General features: G+C 37.7%; 2 protein-coding genes across 3 annotated transcripts in view; both read right to left on the reverse strand.

Annotated features, from left to right (window-relative positions):
- Nucleotides 1–6332, reverse strand: part of PSMG1 (proteasome (prosome, macropain) assembly chaperone 1) — a 13254-nt gene extending 6922 nt beyond the window's left edge. The window contains exons 1-4 of one of the 2 annotated variants that reach the window (XM_008584985.1): nucleotides 6080–6332; nucleotides 4321–4427; nucleotides 3283–3434; nucleotides 2907–2969 (exon numbers count right to left, since the gene is read on the reverse strand). In XM_008584985.1, the coding sequence (XP_008583207.1) occupies nucleotides 2907–2969; nucleotides 3283–3434; nucleotides 4321–4427; nucleotides 6080–6213 (456 nt within the window). In that variant the 5' untranslated portion in view covers nucleotides 6214–6332. The remainder of the gene's footprint in view (nucleotides 1–2906; nucleotides 2970–3282; nucleotides 3435–4320; nucleotides 4428–6079) is intronic. The other variant, XM_008584986.1, reaches the window with a different exon arrangement.
- Nucleotides 6333–9134: 2802 nt separating this feature from the next.
- BRWD1 (bromodomain and WD repeat domain containing 1) overlaps nucleotides 9135–18576 on the reverse strand; it is a 110031-nt gene continuing 100589 nt past the window's right edge. The window contains 1 exon segment of the mRNA XM_008584987.1: nucleotides 9135–10410. Within this exon segment, the coding sequence (XP_008583209.1) occupies nucleotides 10001–10410 (410 nt within the window). The 3' untranslated portion in view covers nucleotides 9135–10000.

Here is an 18576-nt window from a genome sequence, read left to right on the forward strand (position 1 = left end):
TGAGTAGCTTGTTTTTCTTTCACAACACTAAGATGAGTGGTAAAAATCCAACTACATTTTACACTTCCACAACTGACAATCAGCAGAATGCCCACAAAGGCATACCTCACTTTATTGCGCTTTGTTCGCTTTACTAAACTTTGCTGATAACGCATTTTTTTTTCCTTTTTTTTAAACAAATTGAAGGTTTGTGGCAACACTGCATCAAGCAAGTCTATGGGAACCATTTTTCTAACAGCATGTGTCCACTTTGTGTCTGTGTCACATTTTGGTAATTATCATTATATTTCAAACTTTTTCATTTATTATATCCGTTGCAGTTGCCTATGACCAGTTATCTTTGATGTTACTATTGTAATGGTTTTGGGGTACCAAAAACCACACTCATATAAGATGACTAACCTAATAAATGTGTGTCTTCTGACTGCTCTATCGACCTGCCATTTCGCTGTCTCATTCTCTCTCCTCAGGCCTCCCTATTCCCTGAGACACAATGATATTGAAATTAGGTCAATAAATAAGCCTACAGTGGCCTCTAACTGCTCAAGTGAAAGGGAGAGTCGCACGTCTCTCGCCATAAATCAAAAGCTAGAAATGATGAAGCTTAGTGAGGGAGGCTTGTCAAAAACTGAGATAGGCCAGAAGCTTAGCCTCCCTCTTGTGCCAGTTAACCAAGTTGTGAATGCAAAGGGAAAGTTTTTTTTTTTTCCTTTTTGTCTTTTTTCATGACCAATAACGGGATCGCAACCCTCAGTGTCACGCCCGTACCGCGACCGGCAACGGGATCGCAACCCCCGGTGCCGCGCCCGCACCGCGCTCAACCAGTGAGCAGGGACCAGTCTCTATATGGGATCCGAACCCTCGGCAAGAGTGCCGCCGCGCTCCCAAGCGCCACACTCCACCGAGTGCGCCACTGGGCCAGCCCCAAAGGGAAAGTTTTTAAAAGTGCTATTTTGGTGAACACATGAATGATAAGAAAGCGAAAGTTTTATTGCTGAGATGGAGAAAGTTGTAGTGGTCTGGATAGAAGATCCAACCAGCCACAACATTTTTTCTTAAGCCAAAGCCTAATCCAGAGCAAGGCCCTAACTCTCTTAAATTCTATGAAGGCTGAGAGAGGCGAGGAAGCTGGAGAAGAAAAGTGTGAGGCTAGCAGAGGTTCAGGAGATTTAAGGAAATAAGCCGTCTCCATAACATCAAAGTGCAAGGTGAAGCAGCAAGTGCTGATGTAGAGGCTGCAAAGTCATCCAGAAGACCTAGCTAAGATCACTGATGAAGGCAGCTACATTAAACAACAGAATTTCAATGTAGATGGAAACGGCATTCTGCTGGAAGAAGATGCCATCTAGGACTTTCCCACCTAGAAATGAGAAGTCAATGCCTGGCTTCAAAGCTTCAAAGAACAGGCTGACTCTCTTGTTAGAGCCTAATGCAGCTAGTGACTCTGAGTTGAAGCTAATGATCACTGCCCATTCCGAAAATCCTGAGGCACTGAAGAATGACACTAAATCTACTCTGCCTACATTCTAGAAATAGAACAACAGGCCTAGATGCCAGCACATCTGTTTATACCATAGTTTACTACACAGTTTAAACCCACAGTTCAGATCAACTGCTCAGAAAAAGATTCCTTTCAAAATATTACTGATCATTGACAGTAATGAGCAGTAATGGCCACCCAAGAGCTCTCATGAAAAGATGTACAAGAAGATTAACGTTGTTTCCATGCGTGCTAACACAATATCCATTCTGTAGCCCGTGGATGAAGGAATCATTTCAATTTTCAAGTCTTATATTTAGGAAACACATTTCATAAGACTATAGCTGCCACAGATAGTGATTCCTCTTATGGATTTGGGCAAAGTCAATTGAAAACCTTCCCACAAAAAATTCACCACTCTAGATGCCATTAAAAACATTGATGATTCATGGGAGAAAGTTAAAATATCAACATTGACAGAGTTTAGAAGACGGTGATTCCAACCCTCATTAATGACTTTGAGGAGTTCAAGACTTCGGCAGAGGAGGTAACTGCAGATGTGGCAGAAATAGCAAGAGAACTAGAATTGTAACTGCAGCCTGAAGATGTGACTAAATTGCTGCGATCTCATGATAAAACCTTAATGGATGAGAAGTTGCCTCTCATGCATGGGTAAAGAAAGTGGTTTCTTGAGATGGAATCTACTTCTAGTGAAAATGCTGTAAACATTGTTGAAATGACAACAAAGGATTTTTTTTTTCCTTTTTGTCTTTTTTACTGACCGGTAACGGGATTGCAACCCTCGGTGTTGCGCCCGCACCGCGCTCAGCCAGTGAGCGGGAACCGGTCTCCACATGGGATCCGACCCCTCGGCGGGAGCGCCTCCACACTCCCAAGCGGCGCACTATCCAGTGCGCCACTGGGCCGGCCTGACAACAAAGGATTTAAAATAGTACATAAACTTAGTTGATAAAGCAGCAGCACGGTTTGAGAGGACTGATTCCAATTTTGAAAGAAGTTATACTACAGGTAAAATGTTATCAGACAGCACTGCATGCTACAGAAAAATCTTTCATGAAGAAAAGAAGCAATAGACACAGCAAATTTCATTGTTGTCTTATTTTAAGAAATTGTCACAGCCACCCCAGCCTTCAGCAACCAATATCCTGATCAGTCAGCAGCCATCAATGAGGTAAGCCCCCCACCAGCAAAAAGATTATGATTTGCTGAAGGCACGGATGATTGATAGCATTTTTTAGTAAGAGTATTTTTAAATTAAGGTATATACATTGACTTTTAAGATATAATGCTACTATACACTTAAAAGACTACAGTATAGTGTAAACATAAGTGAAAAGATACTGAACTCCTAAAAAATGTCAACTCCTGCAGTCTAACTATTTACAGATTTTCATCTTCCTCTTACCTTTTCCAGCCACTGATACTGCTGATCTTCAGCAATGTAGCAACTGCACTGACAAAGAAAAACCTGGAAAATCAAATTCCACGGTTTTTATCAAGTCAAATAAATGCTATACACACCCCCAACTATAATCATGTATATATCATGTGAATCTTAATATAACACTTAAATATTTATTTTCCTGACTCTGCTATTGGCCTGCTCATTTCTCCTTAAAATTTAAGTCAATCCACTACTAGCGATTAATATCAGAACAAAGAGCACACTCACAGAGCAACTGAGAGACTTGGCAAATGAGATAATGAAGTATACTACCAGGAGATACTATACAAATGATGCTTAAGTACTTTTTAAAACATATAAGTTAAGTCCCACTTACTGAGGGATTTGATTTTAGATGATAAAACACACAAAAAGCCTCCGTGGGGGACAGATGTATAGTGTCCGTTGTTCTACACCATTCATTCCAGAGTTTAGCACAACCAACTTCTTCCCAGACTCCTGAATTCATAACAAATGACGACAAAAATGCTGTGAAAAACAATTCAGATAATTTAGTGTTCGGCTCTGCAAGCTGCATTTTCTATTCAATAAAAAGTAAACTCAGGTTACTCTAGAATTTTAGAGCTGAAAGAGCCATTCAAGACCATCTACCTAATACCATCATTTTGCAGAAGAAGAAACTGAGGCTCTAAAGAAGTAAAAGGCCACACCCTAAATAAGACAATATTAAATGCAGAAAATGAGATGACATCTTTGTTGACAGACTTTTTACTGTACTCTAACACTGTAACACTCTTCTGGAAAATTTTAGGCCAGTATAACTTCATATACATGAGCCGATAGTTATTTATCATGTACTTACTATGTTGTACAACCATTAGGGGCACCTTATAGGGCAAGAGATCTTAACTCAAATGCTCTCCACAGAGCCTATGAAGCCCCTAAAATTATAAAAGTTTATGTTTGTACTTGTACATGTACATTATTCTAGCTGAACTCTACATTGTTTTAACTTTAACCTACCAAGTGAATTAATACATGCAAAGACCTCAGAAGTTAAGTACTCAAAATGCAGCAATTATTATTGTTACTTTTAGAGTTCTCATCATGTGCTCAAAGGAATCTATTAACTCAAAGACATATAAGTCAACCTGGACACCTCAACACACTAGAAACAGTCCCTTGAGTTGTTAATTTCTGAAGCCAAGAACATTTCTTTTAAATCTTATTCTTTAAGTTTATTTAAAAGATGGTACAACATGAACAGGAGATACATTTTTCTGAGAAACAAAGTTACTCTACTATGACTTTTTTTTAAGTAATAAAATTTGAAATCTTTTATGATGGAAGAAAAATAAGAACTTCATATGTCGTTCTTTCAACAAAATGTCTAGTCGTCTGCATTTTCACTTACCTACTGCATTATTTCCTATAGCAATTATGAACTTGGAGCAAGGATATTTTTCTAGCAGAGAGACTTCCAAAGATGTTTTTGTCTGTCGTTGAAGGAGCCGCACCTCCCTAACAGGAGAAACAAGATGAAACTAAAGCAACTTAAATATCAGTATCATATTATGACAAGAGGGCAGTACACATACAATTCTGTAATATGTACAGTGCACACTTTAACTTTATAAAGAACATAATTACAATCATAAGAAAACAATTGATTCAGACAATAATAACCAATAGATAACACTACTGCTCAAAAGTTCATGTAACTCTATAACAGAGATCAGGCTGTCCACCTGACCCCTCTGATCAGTCAATCTTAGCATCCCTACAAGTGAGACAATTAGGCATAGTGTGCGAAAAGAAACAGAAAACACCACGTCAAAGTAGTCTTGCCAACAAAATACAGAATGTGAATCTGACCAAGCCTCCAAAATGAACACTCATTTACAGGAAATGCAAGTGACGGACACATATGTTAAAAGACACCAGGAGGAAGCAATCAGACAAATCCAGAGTGTGGGACACTTTCAGTAGGAGTAAAACTTGATGGGGGTTACTCTAAGTAAAATGTTTAACTGTAATGTGTGGAACTAGTCGGGATTCTGATTTACAGAAGCCACTGCGAAATGTCATGTTTGAGAAAACTAGGTAGATTTAACAGTGAACTACTAAATGATATTGAAAAAGTATTAATTTTGTTAGAGGCGATACTAGCACATGTAAGTAAATGCTAAATCATTTGGGATGCATTCTGAAAATGTAGAGGTGAAAGACAATGACGACAGATTTGCTTAGCGGTGGTGGGAGAGGATATCAATGTGGCAAAATCTACTTAACTGTTGAATTTACATGATCATGGGGGGATGGGGGCCACTTTACTTTTTTCTCTCATTTTTTTTTTTTTTTTTTTTTTTTTTTAAAGATGACCGGTAAGGGGATCTTAACCCTTGACTTGGTGTTGTCAGCACCACGCTCACCCAGTGAGCGAACCGGCCATCCCTATATGGGATCCGAACCCAGGGCCTTGGTGTTATCAGCACTGCACTCTACCGAGTGAGCCACAGGCCGGCCCTTTTCTCCCATTTTTGAGTGTTTGGAATTTTTCTTTTTTTTTTTAATGACAGAGCATCCATCTGCTACTGCCATATAATACTAACTGAAGTATGGGGTGGAGGATGAAAAAGTTTTAAGAGAAGCAGGCTGTCCAACGAAGCAAATTCACGACAAACGTGGGGCACGACTGTAGCAGTACAGTAGCCATGGAAAATCTTACAAATGGAAAGATCGCTTCACAAGCCCGCAAAAAACCAAGCCTAAGTAAAATGCTAAGGTAAGCCTTGAAGGCAATGTCTTTAACGAATGAATCTGAATCCAACTCCCCCACAACGGCTTCCCTCTCATGATTCCACCGAAATACAGACGGACGCGAGCATCGCTCCCCGCGCACGCCAGGAGTCGGCACCGGAGTCCTCGGGGGTTCCCTGATAGCGGGGACCGGCGGGTATCTGCCTCGCGTCCGGTGTCGGGAGAGAGCCGCGCGTGGCCGCCGCGGACAGCTGGCAATCACCGAGCGCCAGCTCGGGCCTCATGCCTGCGGAGACCGCGCCCCTTCCCCGGCTCCCTAGCCCCGTCGGGGCGGTACTAACGAGCCCTCCTCCAGCCGGAAGCCATGCAGGCCCGAGCACGCCGCCCGCGGCTTCCCGCGTCAGGTGCCTCACCTCTTCCGCGCCAGCTGCCGCCGGACCTCCCTGTCTTCAGGCGTCTCCGTCCTCTCCTCCTCTTCTTCCTCCTCGTCCTCCGTCCCGGCTCGGCACGGTGCTTTAACCACCTCCCCGAAGAACGTGGCTGCCATGGTCTCCCAGGCCAGCCGGCCACAACTACCGCATGGCGGGACTGCGCACGCGTCCCTGCGCACGGCCACGCCCCCTGCGCTGTCCACGTGAACCGCCTCGCCCCACACGCACCGCCCCTGCGCACGGCCACGCCCCCGGCACCGCCCATGTGCACCTTCTCGCCTCTGCGCCCCGCCTGCTCCACTCCGGGCTCTAAGGACCTGAAACCCGATCGCGTTTTCTTGCACAGCCTGGGCCGTGCCGGGGGACCGAGAGACCGGAGGACTGCGGACTGGAGAGGAGAGAAGCGAGCCAGAGGGTGGGGACCGCCGGGGCAGGGCGGGGCCTCCTGTAACTGACCCGGGGAGCGGAGAGGCTCAGCCGCCGCCTCCCGGTCTGCAGCGCTCTGGGGAGAGCGCACCGGAAGGTGTTTCCTGTCTTCGATCCGTTTCCCTTTTCTCCATTAGGAGTGACAGGGGTGAAGTTTGGTATACTAAGCTACGTCCCAGGTAGGTGGCGGCCGGGGGCACGCGAGGACGAACGCCCGGGCCGAGCGCGCCCTCAGGACAAAGGACAGAGGACGATGGAAGGGCAGGAAGAAATGAGGTAGGTGGCGGCCGGGGGCACGCGAGGACGAACGCCCGGGCCGAGCGCGCCCTCAGGACAGAGGACGATGGAAGGGCAGGAAGAAATGCAATGCTTCGTGGTGTTGTAGAAATGAGACCTTTACTCTGGCAATAGGAATTCACATTTCAAAAGCTGATGATTGTCAAGCTGATCTAAAAAACATTTTTATGAGAATGCAAAAATAGTTGATTTTTTTAAATTTGGCCATTTATAACTAATACAAAATGTTTTCATTTTAAATAGCCTTTCCTTAATACGCAAAGTAGGTGATTCTGTTCTTGAATTCGTTCTCTTTAAAATATGCTGGAAGACAAAGTTCACGGAGCAGTGTTCCAAGCAAGAGGACAGCTGTACCACACACGATTTAACTGAAAATATTCAGTATTACAATGAAAAATAAAAACCGTTTCCTAGATGTAGCTGCACTGAAGTAGATGGCATTGTCTATAAAAACTTGCCAATAGTCACAAAGTACCCCTTCGGGGTTAGAGGGAGCCTCTTGAGATAAAAAAAATCTCGAAGTTGCTAAATGTGGAGAAATATGATCAACAAAACCATTCACATATAATCAGTATTTAGCAATTTTACATATCTATTGCAAAAGATGCTGCAGTTTTGGAACAAAATTTGAGCATTTAATAATAAACAAATTAATAGGCTGGCAGGTTAGCTCAGTTGGTTAGAGTGCTGTTATAACACCAAGGTCAAGGGTTCAATCCTCATACCTGCCGGGTGCCAAAAAGAATAAGCAAATTAAAACCAAATTGCTAGCCAGTAAGAGCTTAGGAAACTTTTGCGTATCCTTAGAATATAAAAGATTATCGATATATTTTTAAACTACATTAGGACTCCTGGGTTAATTGGTTTAATAGAAAACTGAATTGCAAAATAAAAAGTTTTGGGCATCACTTAGTCCTTTTGTTAGATAGTTTGTCGTTTTTTACCAGTAAGAGCTTCAATTTGATTTTACAATTACATTATGAAGAAATCTTTTCTGGAAAGCTGATTAAAATTATTGTAAAGAGTAATGGTAATATATTTGGCCATGATTTAAATTCTGCATACATTTCAGAGAGAACAGTTTTACAAGAATGTTAAGTTTTAAAAAAATGCTGTTTCATGCAGTTACAGTAAATTTAGGCCAAGCACTTTTAAAAAGGCAAATATATTCACATTAAATACTAAAACAAAAAGGATTCCATTATGAAAGGCTGATAATACAATCTCAAATACTGACAGAAATTAATCTTACCATGGTAAATTATAAATTCAAAGCTTAAGTTCTTTCACTGAAATTGTCGTTTTGGGGTTTTTTTGCGTAAAATAGTCTTCACTGAGACTTAAATATTTTCGTTTTATGGAATTTGTTGAGAATATACCCAATAAGAAATTTCTATGAAATTAAGAGTAAAGTTGGGACTGGAAATAAGTTTAAGCATTTCAGTAGAGCTAAAAAATAAAACCTCATGCACCTAAAAATAGCAGTTTATTAGGAATTCTTCCCTTTCTCACCTGTACTAGTAACAAGATACTAGAGATCAATATTTCAAATGAAAGTGTACTACAAAAAGCAAAGGACACAGACTCTGTAGGTTAGAGTACTCTGGCTTATGCTAGTAAAAACAAAAAGCCTTTTTTTAAAACAGACATGCAACCACAAATTTCTCAAGTAATCTAGACACTTGTTCCATCTGTATAACCCCAAAATATGCAGTAATTTTAGTAAAAAAAATAAACCACTAGGTTTCTATATCTTTTTCAGATTTACACATGCAACTCATATACTGTATTAATATTCACAGATATTTTCAAGTGGGAAAACAACTTGTTTCTAACAATTTATTTTTCCAATAACATGTTAGTATGTTAAAAAGATTTGACAGTACATTCATTTAATCTGGCAAACTTAATTTCGACAAATACCTGTTACCCATTGCAAATGGATTCTTTCTAGTACTATGACCAGATTTTCTAATCCTAGCAAAGGCCACAATGAAATAGGCCAGACATGCTGCCATTACAGTTTGTTATGATGAGATTGTAATAAACTTGCTCAAAGTTTTCTAGTTCTAACTTTTAAGGTTCAGAAAGAAATGTGATAGGATTTCACTGTATCTTCTAAAAATATGACTGTTTGAGCTTACGCTATACTTTTTATTTTCTAACTGATTAAAAGTAAGACCTGCCTCAGTGAGGCATGTTTTGGCATTTCTGTAAATGCTGCTTTGTGAAAGTAGAAATATTCACTGTATCTTCTAAAAATATGACTGTTTGAGCTTACGCTATACTTTTTATTTTCTAACTAAAACTAAGACCTGCCTCAGTGAGGCATGTTTTGGCATTTCTGTAAATGCTGCTTTGTGAAAGTAGAAATAAGGAAAAGCTGTGATAGTCACATTCATAGCTTTCATAGAAAAATATATACTCCCTGAATTAGTCATATCAAGTGGTCATCATTCAGTATGGATTCCAGTATTATCAACAAAATAAGACGTTAATGGATTTTCTCTAATTGCCCATTTTTAACACTCAACTTCAGAACTCAATAATCAACATCCCCAGCATTGAATCCCCTGGTCCTTCTAGTTTAAATTGTTTTTGATCTTTGGGAATGTGAATTATGAGACTGGACCTGATTAAAGTTTTTGCTTCACTCAAAAGTCAAATAGGCTCATTTGCACTTTTGGAAATGTACCTAATTTTTTTCTCTGATCTCAGTAATGACACCACAGTCATGGTGGTCTGAATTTTTAGCCTAATGGAGGACCTTAAAATTATATCAGATTGAGATTTTGAAATCTTTTCAGTTCTTGAATTTTTCCTATGTACACTCTACAATTCCCACTATTTTCTTCCTCTAAAGAATCCAGTTTCTTCAGAGCCCTTGCTTTCTGGAAAGAAAGTTACCTTATGACAGGCCATTTGTCTTTTCCTTCCACCTCTCCAACTACAGGCTTCACAGTCTTTTTCCTCCTCAGAATTCCCTGTGGTGTGTGTGAGTACAGGGGCTCACTGGAAGGAAGCCTTCCTCCCACTTTGACCCACTGGATTATGGCTTTTAGAAAATTCCTCAAAAGATGCCAATAAGGGATTAACTTTATAGCTAGGAACAGATTCAACGGCCAGTTTACTTGTAGCCCCTGATTGTTTTCAGATACCACTTCTACATTCTCATAGTCACTATTGTGCTTTTTCTTTCCAGGATCTGAACCGCCTAAAAAAACCCATATTGCTATTACTATCTTCTAGCTCTTTTTCACTTTCAGAATTTATGGTTGTATCATCCTCTTTATAAACATTCAGTAATTTTTTCTTAGCCGCAGCAGAAGCATTTCGATGGGGCAGTTTTCTGCTGCTCTTCCTAATCCAGACATTTTCTGGTCCTGAAATCGTTTCTTTTAGGTTACTCATTATCTTTATTTTATTTGCAGCAACAGTAGCACATCTGCGGGGAACTTTCTCAGGTACCATTTTTGCTCTCAGAGTTTCACTAGGCATTTGCACTGCATCCTTCTGATTATGCATACATGTTCTCATTTTTGTATTGGGTTCTCTGTCTCTAGGAACAGATTCTGAAAAATGAGTGAAAGTTCATGTAAATGCAAAAATCTTGTAACACAAGATTTTGTTACTACTTACATTCTTCAACAATGCTCATATTCCTAAACAATGTTTTAAAACACATTGCTAAACAATAAATTTTAAAACGTGATATGCGTTTTTGACATTGATATAAACTTACATTTCCATATCTTCAATCTATAAGGATGAGTGTCACTTAAAGCAATAGCTGACTTGTAAAAATGGGATTAAAATACCTTTAGCATCATAAAGCCATTAATCTAAAAACTTTTTAAAATCTGAACTTTTCAAATGGCACCATGTATATTTAAAATTTTGGGTTATCATTTCTAATCCTCTATGTTAAACTCCTTTAGAAGTTTTGCAATAATTTTCCTAGAACCTAAACAAGAAAATGCCATAACTATGACGACACAGCATCAGCTTTGGCTTCAAGAAGACCCTTAAGGTTTTAATTCCAACACCAGTCATTTCCTTTATTCTAAAAACTGCTAAGTTGGTAACTAGACAAATTGTACATTGATTTTATATAACTGAAAAGTCGCTTTCATCCTAGATTCATTTTTTTTCAAATATTTGAGCACTTTCTATAACTGAAATTATTAAATCTTATTCACCTATTTTGAGCTAGGTGCGTGTGCAGAGAATTAGGATAAAGATTCTAAAAGTAACTGCACCCAAAGGGTATATATACATATATATTTAGTGTGTGTGTGTGTGTATATAGTTGCTTTAAAAAACAAAGTGCAGAGTGCTATGAGAACATATACTGGAAACCTAACCTAGTCTAAGGGGTCAAAGAAGCTTCCTTTGAGAAGTGTTGTTTTAGATGAAAGCTAAAATAATCTTGAAGAGATGTGCCAGATAAAAAGGTGGGACTAAAAAGCACTCTGGAGAGGCAAGTCCCTACCACAGACTGAGGCAGTTTTCAGAAGGTGGTCTGAGATCATACTAGAGCTGTGCAGAGGAGCCACATGACAGAAGACTTCCCACTCTTAAACATTTTCCAAACTCAGGTGGACTCAAATCTTATTTTTGCCAGTGTCTCAAAGCCAGGTTTTCAAATTTCAAAAACAAATTAGTACTCTTCCAGGATAGAGTGGTATCTCTCTGGTATTTCCTTTCTGCATCTGAAGTTCAGTAGGCCTTACTTGCTGGTAAGCTAGTCTTGCAGTCTGGCAAGAATCAAATCTAATAGTTTTGATAAAGAATCAAACTATCTAAAACTGCCTTAAAGGTACAAAATAGGGCTGAGCCCGTGGCGCACTCAGGAGAGTGCCGCGCTGGGAGCGCAGCGGGTTCGGATCCTATATAGGGATGACTGGTGCGCTCACAGGGCTCACTGGCTGAGCGCGGTGCAGCCGGTCTCAAAAAGGACAAAAAAAAAAAAAAAGGTACAAAATAGTCTTGAGTGTTTGTAGGACCCCACCTCAAGTTTGGTCTCAAAAAGGAAAAAAAAAAAAAAAAAAAGGTACAAAATAGTCTTGAGTGTTTGTAGGACCCCACCTCAAGTTTCCAGACATTCAGGGGTCCATAAGGACAAGTTGTGACTACTAAAATACCCATACTTGGTATCTTCCACCCATACTAGACTCCTGGAGGACTCCGTGATATTCTCTTTACTACTAAGTACTAAAAAATGCGGGCTTTTTAGTCAGGTACTATCAAGTAACACTATTCTGTAGCAGTTAAACTACCACCTTTCCTAGTTTTTCCTCTTATGGAGATGTTCACCTTTATGTCACCAAGCTGATTAAAGGGCAAATCAGCACGGGTAAAAACTGCTTCTATGGACATGTTCATATAGACAGGATCATGAGGAAAGTCCTCTGCCCTCACAGTGAAAGTCCTTCAGATTTTTTTTTTTTTTTCCTAAAAGATGACTGGTAAGGGGATCTTAACCCTTGACTTGGTGTTGTCAGCACCACGCTCAGCCAGCGAGCCAACCGGCCATCCCTATACGGGATCCGAACCCGGGGCCTTGGTGTTATCAGCACCGCACTCTCCCGAGTGAGCCACGGGCCGGCCCAAGTCCTTCAGATTTTTACCTTAAGTCTATAAAATGGATTTCAAAGTTGTGCTTTCTCTAACATCTGTAAGAGTTCTCCCAAAATAGGGTAGGAAATACTTCACTCAAAGCAACCCATCACACACACCTGTCCCTTTTGCCAATTAACTCATGTGATTTACATGCTTTTCCAGTGCAAAGACACTGTATTTTGTTCAGTGTTAGGTCACCAGGCACTGTCAATGGCATTTTAGCAGGCTAAGATGATCATGTCATTAATGCCCTTATCACTTCCTTTAATTGGGCTCTGTGGGAAGACAAGTGGCTTAAAGTGCATGCAGTGTTTTTATTCCAAAGAATCTTCTCTTAGAATTTTAAAATCATGAACTACTACTATCTTCCACAAATCAACCCTATATCCAAAATAAATCTTGGACACATTAAGTCAATACTAAATACTAGAAAATAAATATGCTATAAAAGGTAAATGAAAAAGTGTTTAGAGAAAAATTAAGGTGAAATTTGTACCTTATGGTAGGATGAGGATACACTAGTATCAACTAATTGCACCCACTTGCATGTTGTAAAAATAATAGACAACTGGTTTATTCTCAACAGCATATCCAGTTGAGTATTATAGATAAAATCCTATTACATCTACATTTTTTTTGTAACAAAATGAGAGAAAAATTAAGGTGAAATTTGTACCTTATGGTAGGATGAGGATACACTAGTATCAACTAACTGCACCCACTTGCATGTTGTAAAAATAATAGACAACTGGTTTATTCTCAACAGCATATCCAGTTGAGTAGTATAGATAAAATCCTATTACATCTACATTTTTTTTGTAACAAAATGGAGCATATCCAGTTGAGTAGTATAGATAAAATCCTATTACATCTACATTTTCTTTGTAACAAAATGGTCTAAATTGTAATTAATTCCTCTTTGATGGATGATGGTAGTACCTATACTGACAATTTAGGAGCTTAGTACACACTATTTCAATACATGTTTATTTGTACTCCAGAACAAGGGAAAAGTTAAGATTCTGCAGCCAAGAAGTAAAACTAGGTTTTTAAAAATTAACTTTTAAAGGAACTTTTAAAGGAACTTCAAATAAAGAACTATACCCAGAGGACAATGAATTTGAGAATTATAATGTATACAGCATCTCCAACTTGATAAAGTGGTTATCTCTAAAGTCTTCAGATGATATCATGGAAATTTAATAATAAAGATAGAAACAGAATCTGAGGCAGACAGAATAGTGACAGTGTGGGGAATTACAAAAAAAAAATACATACTTGTAAGTCAGTGTTAATTTTATTACTAAGAACTTGGTAAATTATAAAGTGCTTTATTCTTGAGAAAACTACAAACAGTTTTTAGAAATATATACAGGATAATTCAGGGTTAGAAAGAAGTCAAATTTATGTTAAGGTACAAGCTTAAGAACTTTGGAGGCTGCTGCTCTAATGATACATTTGTGACAGTGTCATTTAATACTAAGTCAGTACAATCCCACAAGTCCCACTATCCCGGATGGTCTGTGTTGGGATAGTCACTGAGTGCTTGAGACACTGTTGCTTTCAAATAAATGATTCCCTATTCAGGTATGGCAAAAACATCAGTAGTGTAAAATTTTATATCTGTAATAGTACTCCATGATAGTTTACCTGGATGACCACTTTAAATTATAACTCACAGATCTGTGTGTGTTCTAAGATGGTCTGTGGTGAAATCTGTATATAGAGACAGTTCTGATTAAAAACATTAATCTCTAGTTTCTACATTTTATAAATCATTCATATTCCAATTTCGGTATTTTGTCATACAAAACTTTTTCCTAAGTGCAAAGTAAACTTTACATTACAGAAGCATTAAAGATTTTTATTCTGATCAGCATTTTTAACTGAGGCATTTAAATCAAATTTGAGATGAGAAAAGAAATGAAAGAATGCCTGACTCGAAATGAAAATATACTAGCCTATTTCATGTACTTTGGTAAGTAATGACATTATTGCTCTAGTTGGATAAATCAAATCCAGAGTGGGTAAACCTTTTAGTTGCAAATTTTATCAGAGCTGGTTTGAGACGTCCTCTTTTCTTTGTCTGCTGTTCATTGATAAGCAATAAAATGTTCCACCACTCAAGAAAGCAAGTAGCATTTATCAATGATCTTCATTCCTCCCAAAACAAAAGCTTCCGAAAGGATCCCATAAACTGAAGCCTCTTTGAAGAATGGCTATAAAGTGTTTTGTGTAACTGGCTGTTTTTTAACACTTCTCTTTTCTAGAGGGAGCTGGTAATATTGCAGTCTTATTTCTACTGTATGGCATTATCAGGTCAAGAGATTGTCAGAAATAGTTCAGCAAACTAGAATTGTTCTTCACTAGTTTAGTCACTTTTAGGGTTCAATTTACTCAGTCAGTGATAAGGGCACCACACAACCTTGAATGTTTTTTTGTTTTGTTTTGTGACTACAGCTAATCAAGTTAATCACAATACAGTTTTCTCTGATCCCTAGAAAATAGTTAATTGGTAACATTAATCATTCTTATGACTCTCAAAAGATTTGTGATGGCTAATGCAATTATTTTATAAAACTAATAAAAACTCTATGAAGTATGAATTCAGGGATCTGCTTAACTTTTTAGAAGAGATTTTTCACAGCACTTCAAATTAAAGGTAGGTAGGATAAGGTATCAGAAGTAAATACAGGGTTTTAAATCTACCTTATGACTTTCCTAATGAAGAGAATCAGGGTCGCAGACAATCCAGTGACAAACACCTTTTCAAGCCCAGCTCCTGGCTCACTTCTGCCCCTCTGGCCCATACCCACAACTTGTAGCCGTGTTCTGCCTGCATGAGCAGAAATCACCAATGGACAGAGGCTGGGCAACTACTTAAAACAAGAGGTAAAGATGTAATTGGCTGCATAGCACAGACCTTATGGAATTAACCAACAAAAATGTATTAGGCTTGGAGCAATTTTTTTAAAAAATGCCTTCTGTCTGTTGAAATGGCAATGCTAAACTTATAATCCACTATTTTAGTTAGTAATTGACTGAAACCTGGTTTCTAGATAAATGAGTTAATTTGGAACATTATGGTAAAGATCTTATGTGGGAGTGGAAAATTAAAGATTTGGTTTTTGGACAGGCTCCTATAATGATATGGTTAGAATTCTGTAGGTGAACTGCATGTGTAGGTGCAATCCAAGGAATGATCCACACTAAGAAAATTAACTTGAATGTGCTAAAAATTAAAGATTCCTTGAACTTTTAACCACCAATCAAAAAAGGTAATTTTAATTTTTTTTTCCCCTCCAGATAAAGAATTTCTAAATTATTTACTTTGTGGAACCTAAGGGATGGGGCTGCTACAGTCCATACAGTCTCTAACTGGTCATCTCATTTCAATTAGGTTAGACTGCCTCGTCTCTTTGGCAGTCCAAATTCCCATTGAAAGGTTTTAATAAATAAAACTTACCTTAAAATAGGCTTAAAAACTAAAGTTATAACCAGAAAACATACCATAGCACTGATAATTAAATTCAGTGAAACTATCAGTCTTGCCACACTTGAGATGATAGGCATACAGTCTACAGTTATTTACATGCTGCCAAAGACAGAGTCTGCAGGTCTGTAGCAGCTACATGTTGTTACTCCCTCCTACCTCCCATCAAAGCCAGAAAAGCAATCCTTTAGGTGTCTTGATATTTTTCCACTAAATTAGTACTATATTAGAAACAGTTTGGCAGATTATGAAAGAGACTGGTAAAAAATGTTAATTTTGAGAATTCCAACGTATCCTTAAGCAACATCTGTAATTTAGGAACTTTAAAACCTTTTCTTAAAACGTAAAAAAAGACAACCCAGCCCTAAGCATTACATTCTTTACTCTTCAGTCCTTTCCATTAATACACAATTTGAGCTACAAGTAGTATTAACATTTACTAATCTAGTTGCTTCCTAAATTTTTTCCATAATTCTCCATTTTCTCCCTAGCTTTGACAAATTTATTTGGTTTGTTTCTTATATTCCAAATATTAGGATAAGAGATGGTCTTAAATTGTTAAGCTGCAAATCCCTTAGGGTTTCTGCTTTATTATTCCCTGATAGCCACAGCAGGAATTAAGAGGTATAACTTTAATTAACAGAGGAAAAGTTATTTTAAAATGCTTTGAACTCCATCATACTAGAATAACTGAACTATAATTTCCATACAATGTAAGAAAACTAAAGTATTTGGTGATAACTGCAAGATACCTGATAAATATATTGATTTACTATTGATAAAAGCAATAAAGCTGGTTATTTCAGCTACAAAAGGGCAAACCAAAAAGACCTTTATCTAGCCATATAAAAGTTACTTAAAAAATCAATACGATGTAGTAGAAAGGAAAACAGAAAAAATATTGTATGCACCTTTAATAAATAACGTTCTTGTATTCTGATATATAAACCTCTAATTTTTTTTTTAGATGGCACAAATTCAACTTGTACTGACAGAAGAGATTAAAATCCTTCTCACTTAGTTTTTAATACCATCTAGTGAGGTTAATAAATTATGATTATTCTAAAGAAAAAAAGACTAGAAGAGGGATAGGGAATGTAGTGTGCACCCAATGTTATTCTAAATAAGAATTCTTACTTAAGAGGTCAGCAGTGAGTGCAAAGGGCTTAGTTATGGATCTTATTCTTATTTTCCGCAGAGTAATACCCTCAGACAGTATAGTATTTTTACTGGTTTCATATCTTCATTTTTCTATTTACACTTGTAGTTTTTGAAATGCCTTTTTTGAAGACTTTGGTACTTTCCTTCCATTTTCTTATTATAAAACCAATATTTGGAAGAAAGCTTTGTATTGTAATTTAGAAGTTATGAATGACTCTATATCGTTCTTTCCAAGGATTACTGAACTGGAAAATAATTCAGTCACAGATTTTCCACTTAAAAATATGACCACCCTAGGAATTATCTGAAAATAGGATAAACTTTTCCTTTTATTCATAAGTTACTACACATTGTCAGTATACCCTTTCAAAATAAGTAGGACATGAAAAAATAATGCTTTCTGAACCTCACCTATCTTTTAAATGTTTGAAATCTTTTTTTCTTTATATGCTTGGTAAAATTAGTCTTTCAAAGGAAGCAAAAAATTGTATCTAAATACTTCAAAACTTTTTTTTAAAAAAACCATAAATAAAATCATAGGACTTTGGACATACACCACCACAGTAAAAAGAAAAAGAAAGTAGTCTTTTTTTTCATATACACCATTACGTTACTTCAAGTGCAATGGAAAGCTACAGCACTTATTTCTGGATCAGTTCACATTTCTCAAGAAAAATGCAAACTGATCCTAAATGTTAAAGTACATCTGTGCATTAAATCCCTGCTCATTTCACATAAAGTAGAAAAAAAGTCAAACATGTCCTAATGCTCAGTGTAAACATTTTTTAAACTATTATTTATTAATTTTCCTTAAAGGTACTTACGAGTGTATGTGTCACATATGCAAAGTTAACCTTAGGAATAGCACCATAACCAAAAAAACCCCATAAAAATGATTTTCTCCTTAGTTTTACTTTAGAACTTGAGAAGCTACCATCGTTACCCACACTTTTGAAGTCACCAGGCCCACTCTTGCTTTTTCTGATGAAACCTCATCTGATTAAACCAAAATACTGCTTCTAAACATAGGGGTCTAACTATTTTGAACAACAACAACAAAAAAACAGTAAGTGGCTGACCAATCAGTGATCAGTTAATTCAGTCTAAAGAATGAGAACAGTTCTATTGACGAAGCCTAAACTATCCAAGTATCATTTTACCAAAAAGAATTGATGTATTTATGAATGTATTCCATATTTATTTATGGATTTTTTTGGTACCATTTTGCAGATGATGGTAAACATGGAGTTATAACCCTGAGAACAGATATAAAACAGAGAACCTTAAGAAAAGTTTAAATAAATTAATGTTTCTGACACCTATCACCGGTTCTTAAAATTAGGGAAGTAAAAGGCATCCCACTAATTTTTCAGGTCAATAGTCAAAGGACAATTATCCTGAAGTAATCTGTCTACTCTACACTTAACACAAGTTTTGAGAAGAAAAGTATTGTCATTTTGAAGTGATGATAGCTCTCTAA

Source organism: Galeopterus variegatus, unplaced genomic scaffold (assembly GCF_000696425.1).
Source record: "Galeopterus variegatus unplaced genomic scaffold, G_variegatus-3.0.2 Scaffold3416, whole genome shotgun sequence".
Taxonomy (NCBI): domain Eukaryota; kingdom Metazoa; phylum Chordata; class Mammalia; order Dermoptera; family Cynocephalidae; genus Galeopterus; species Galeopterus variegatus.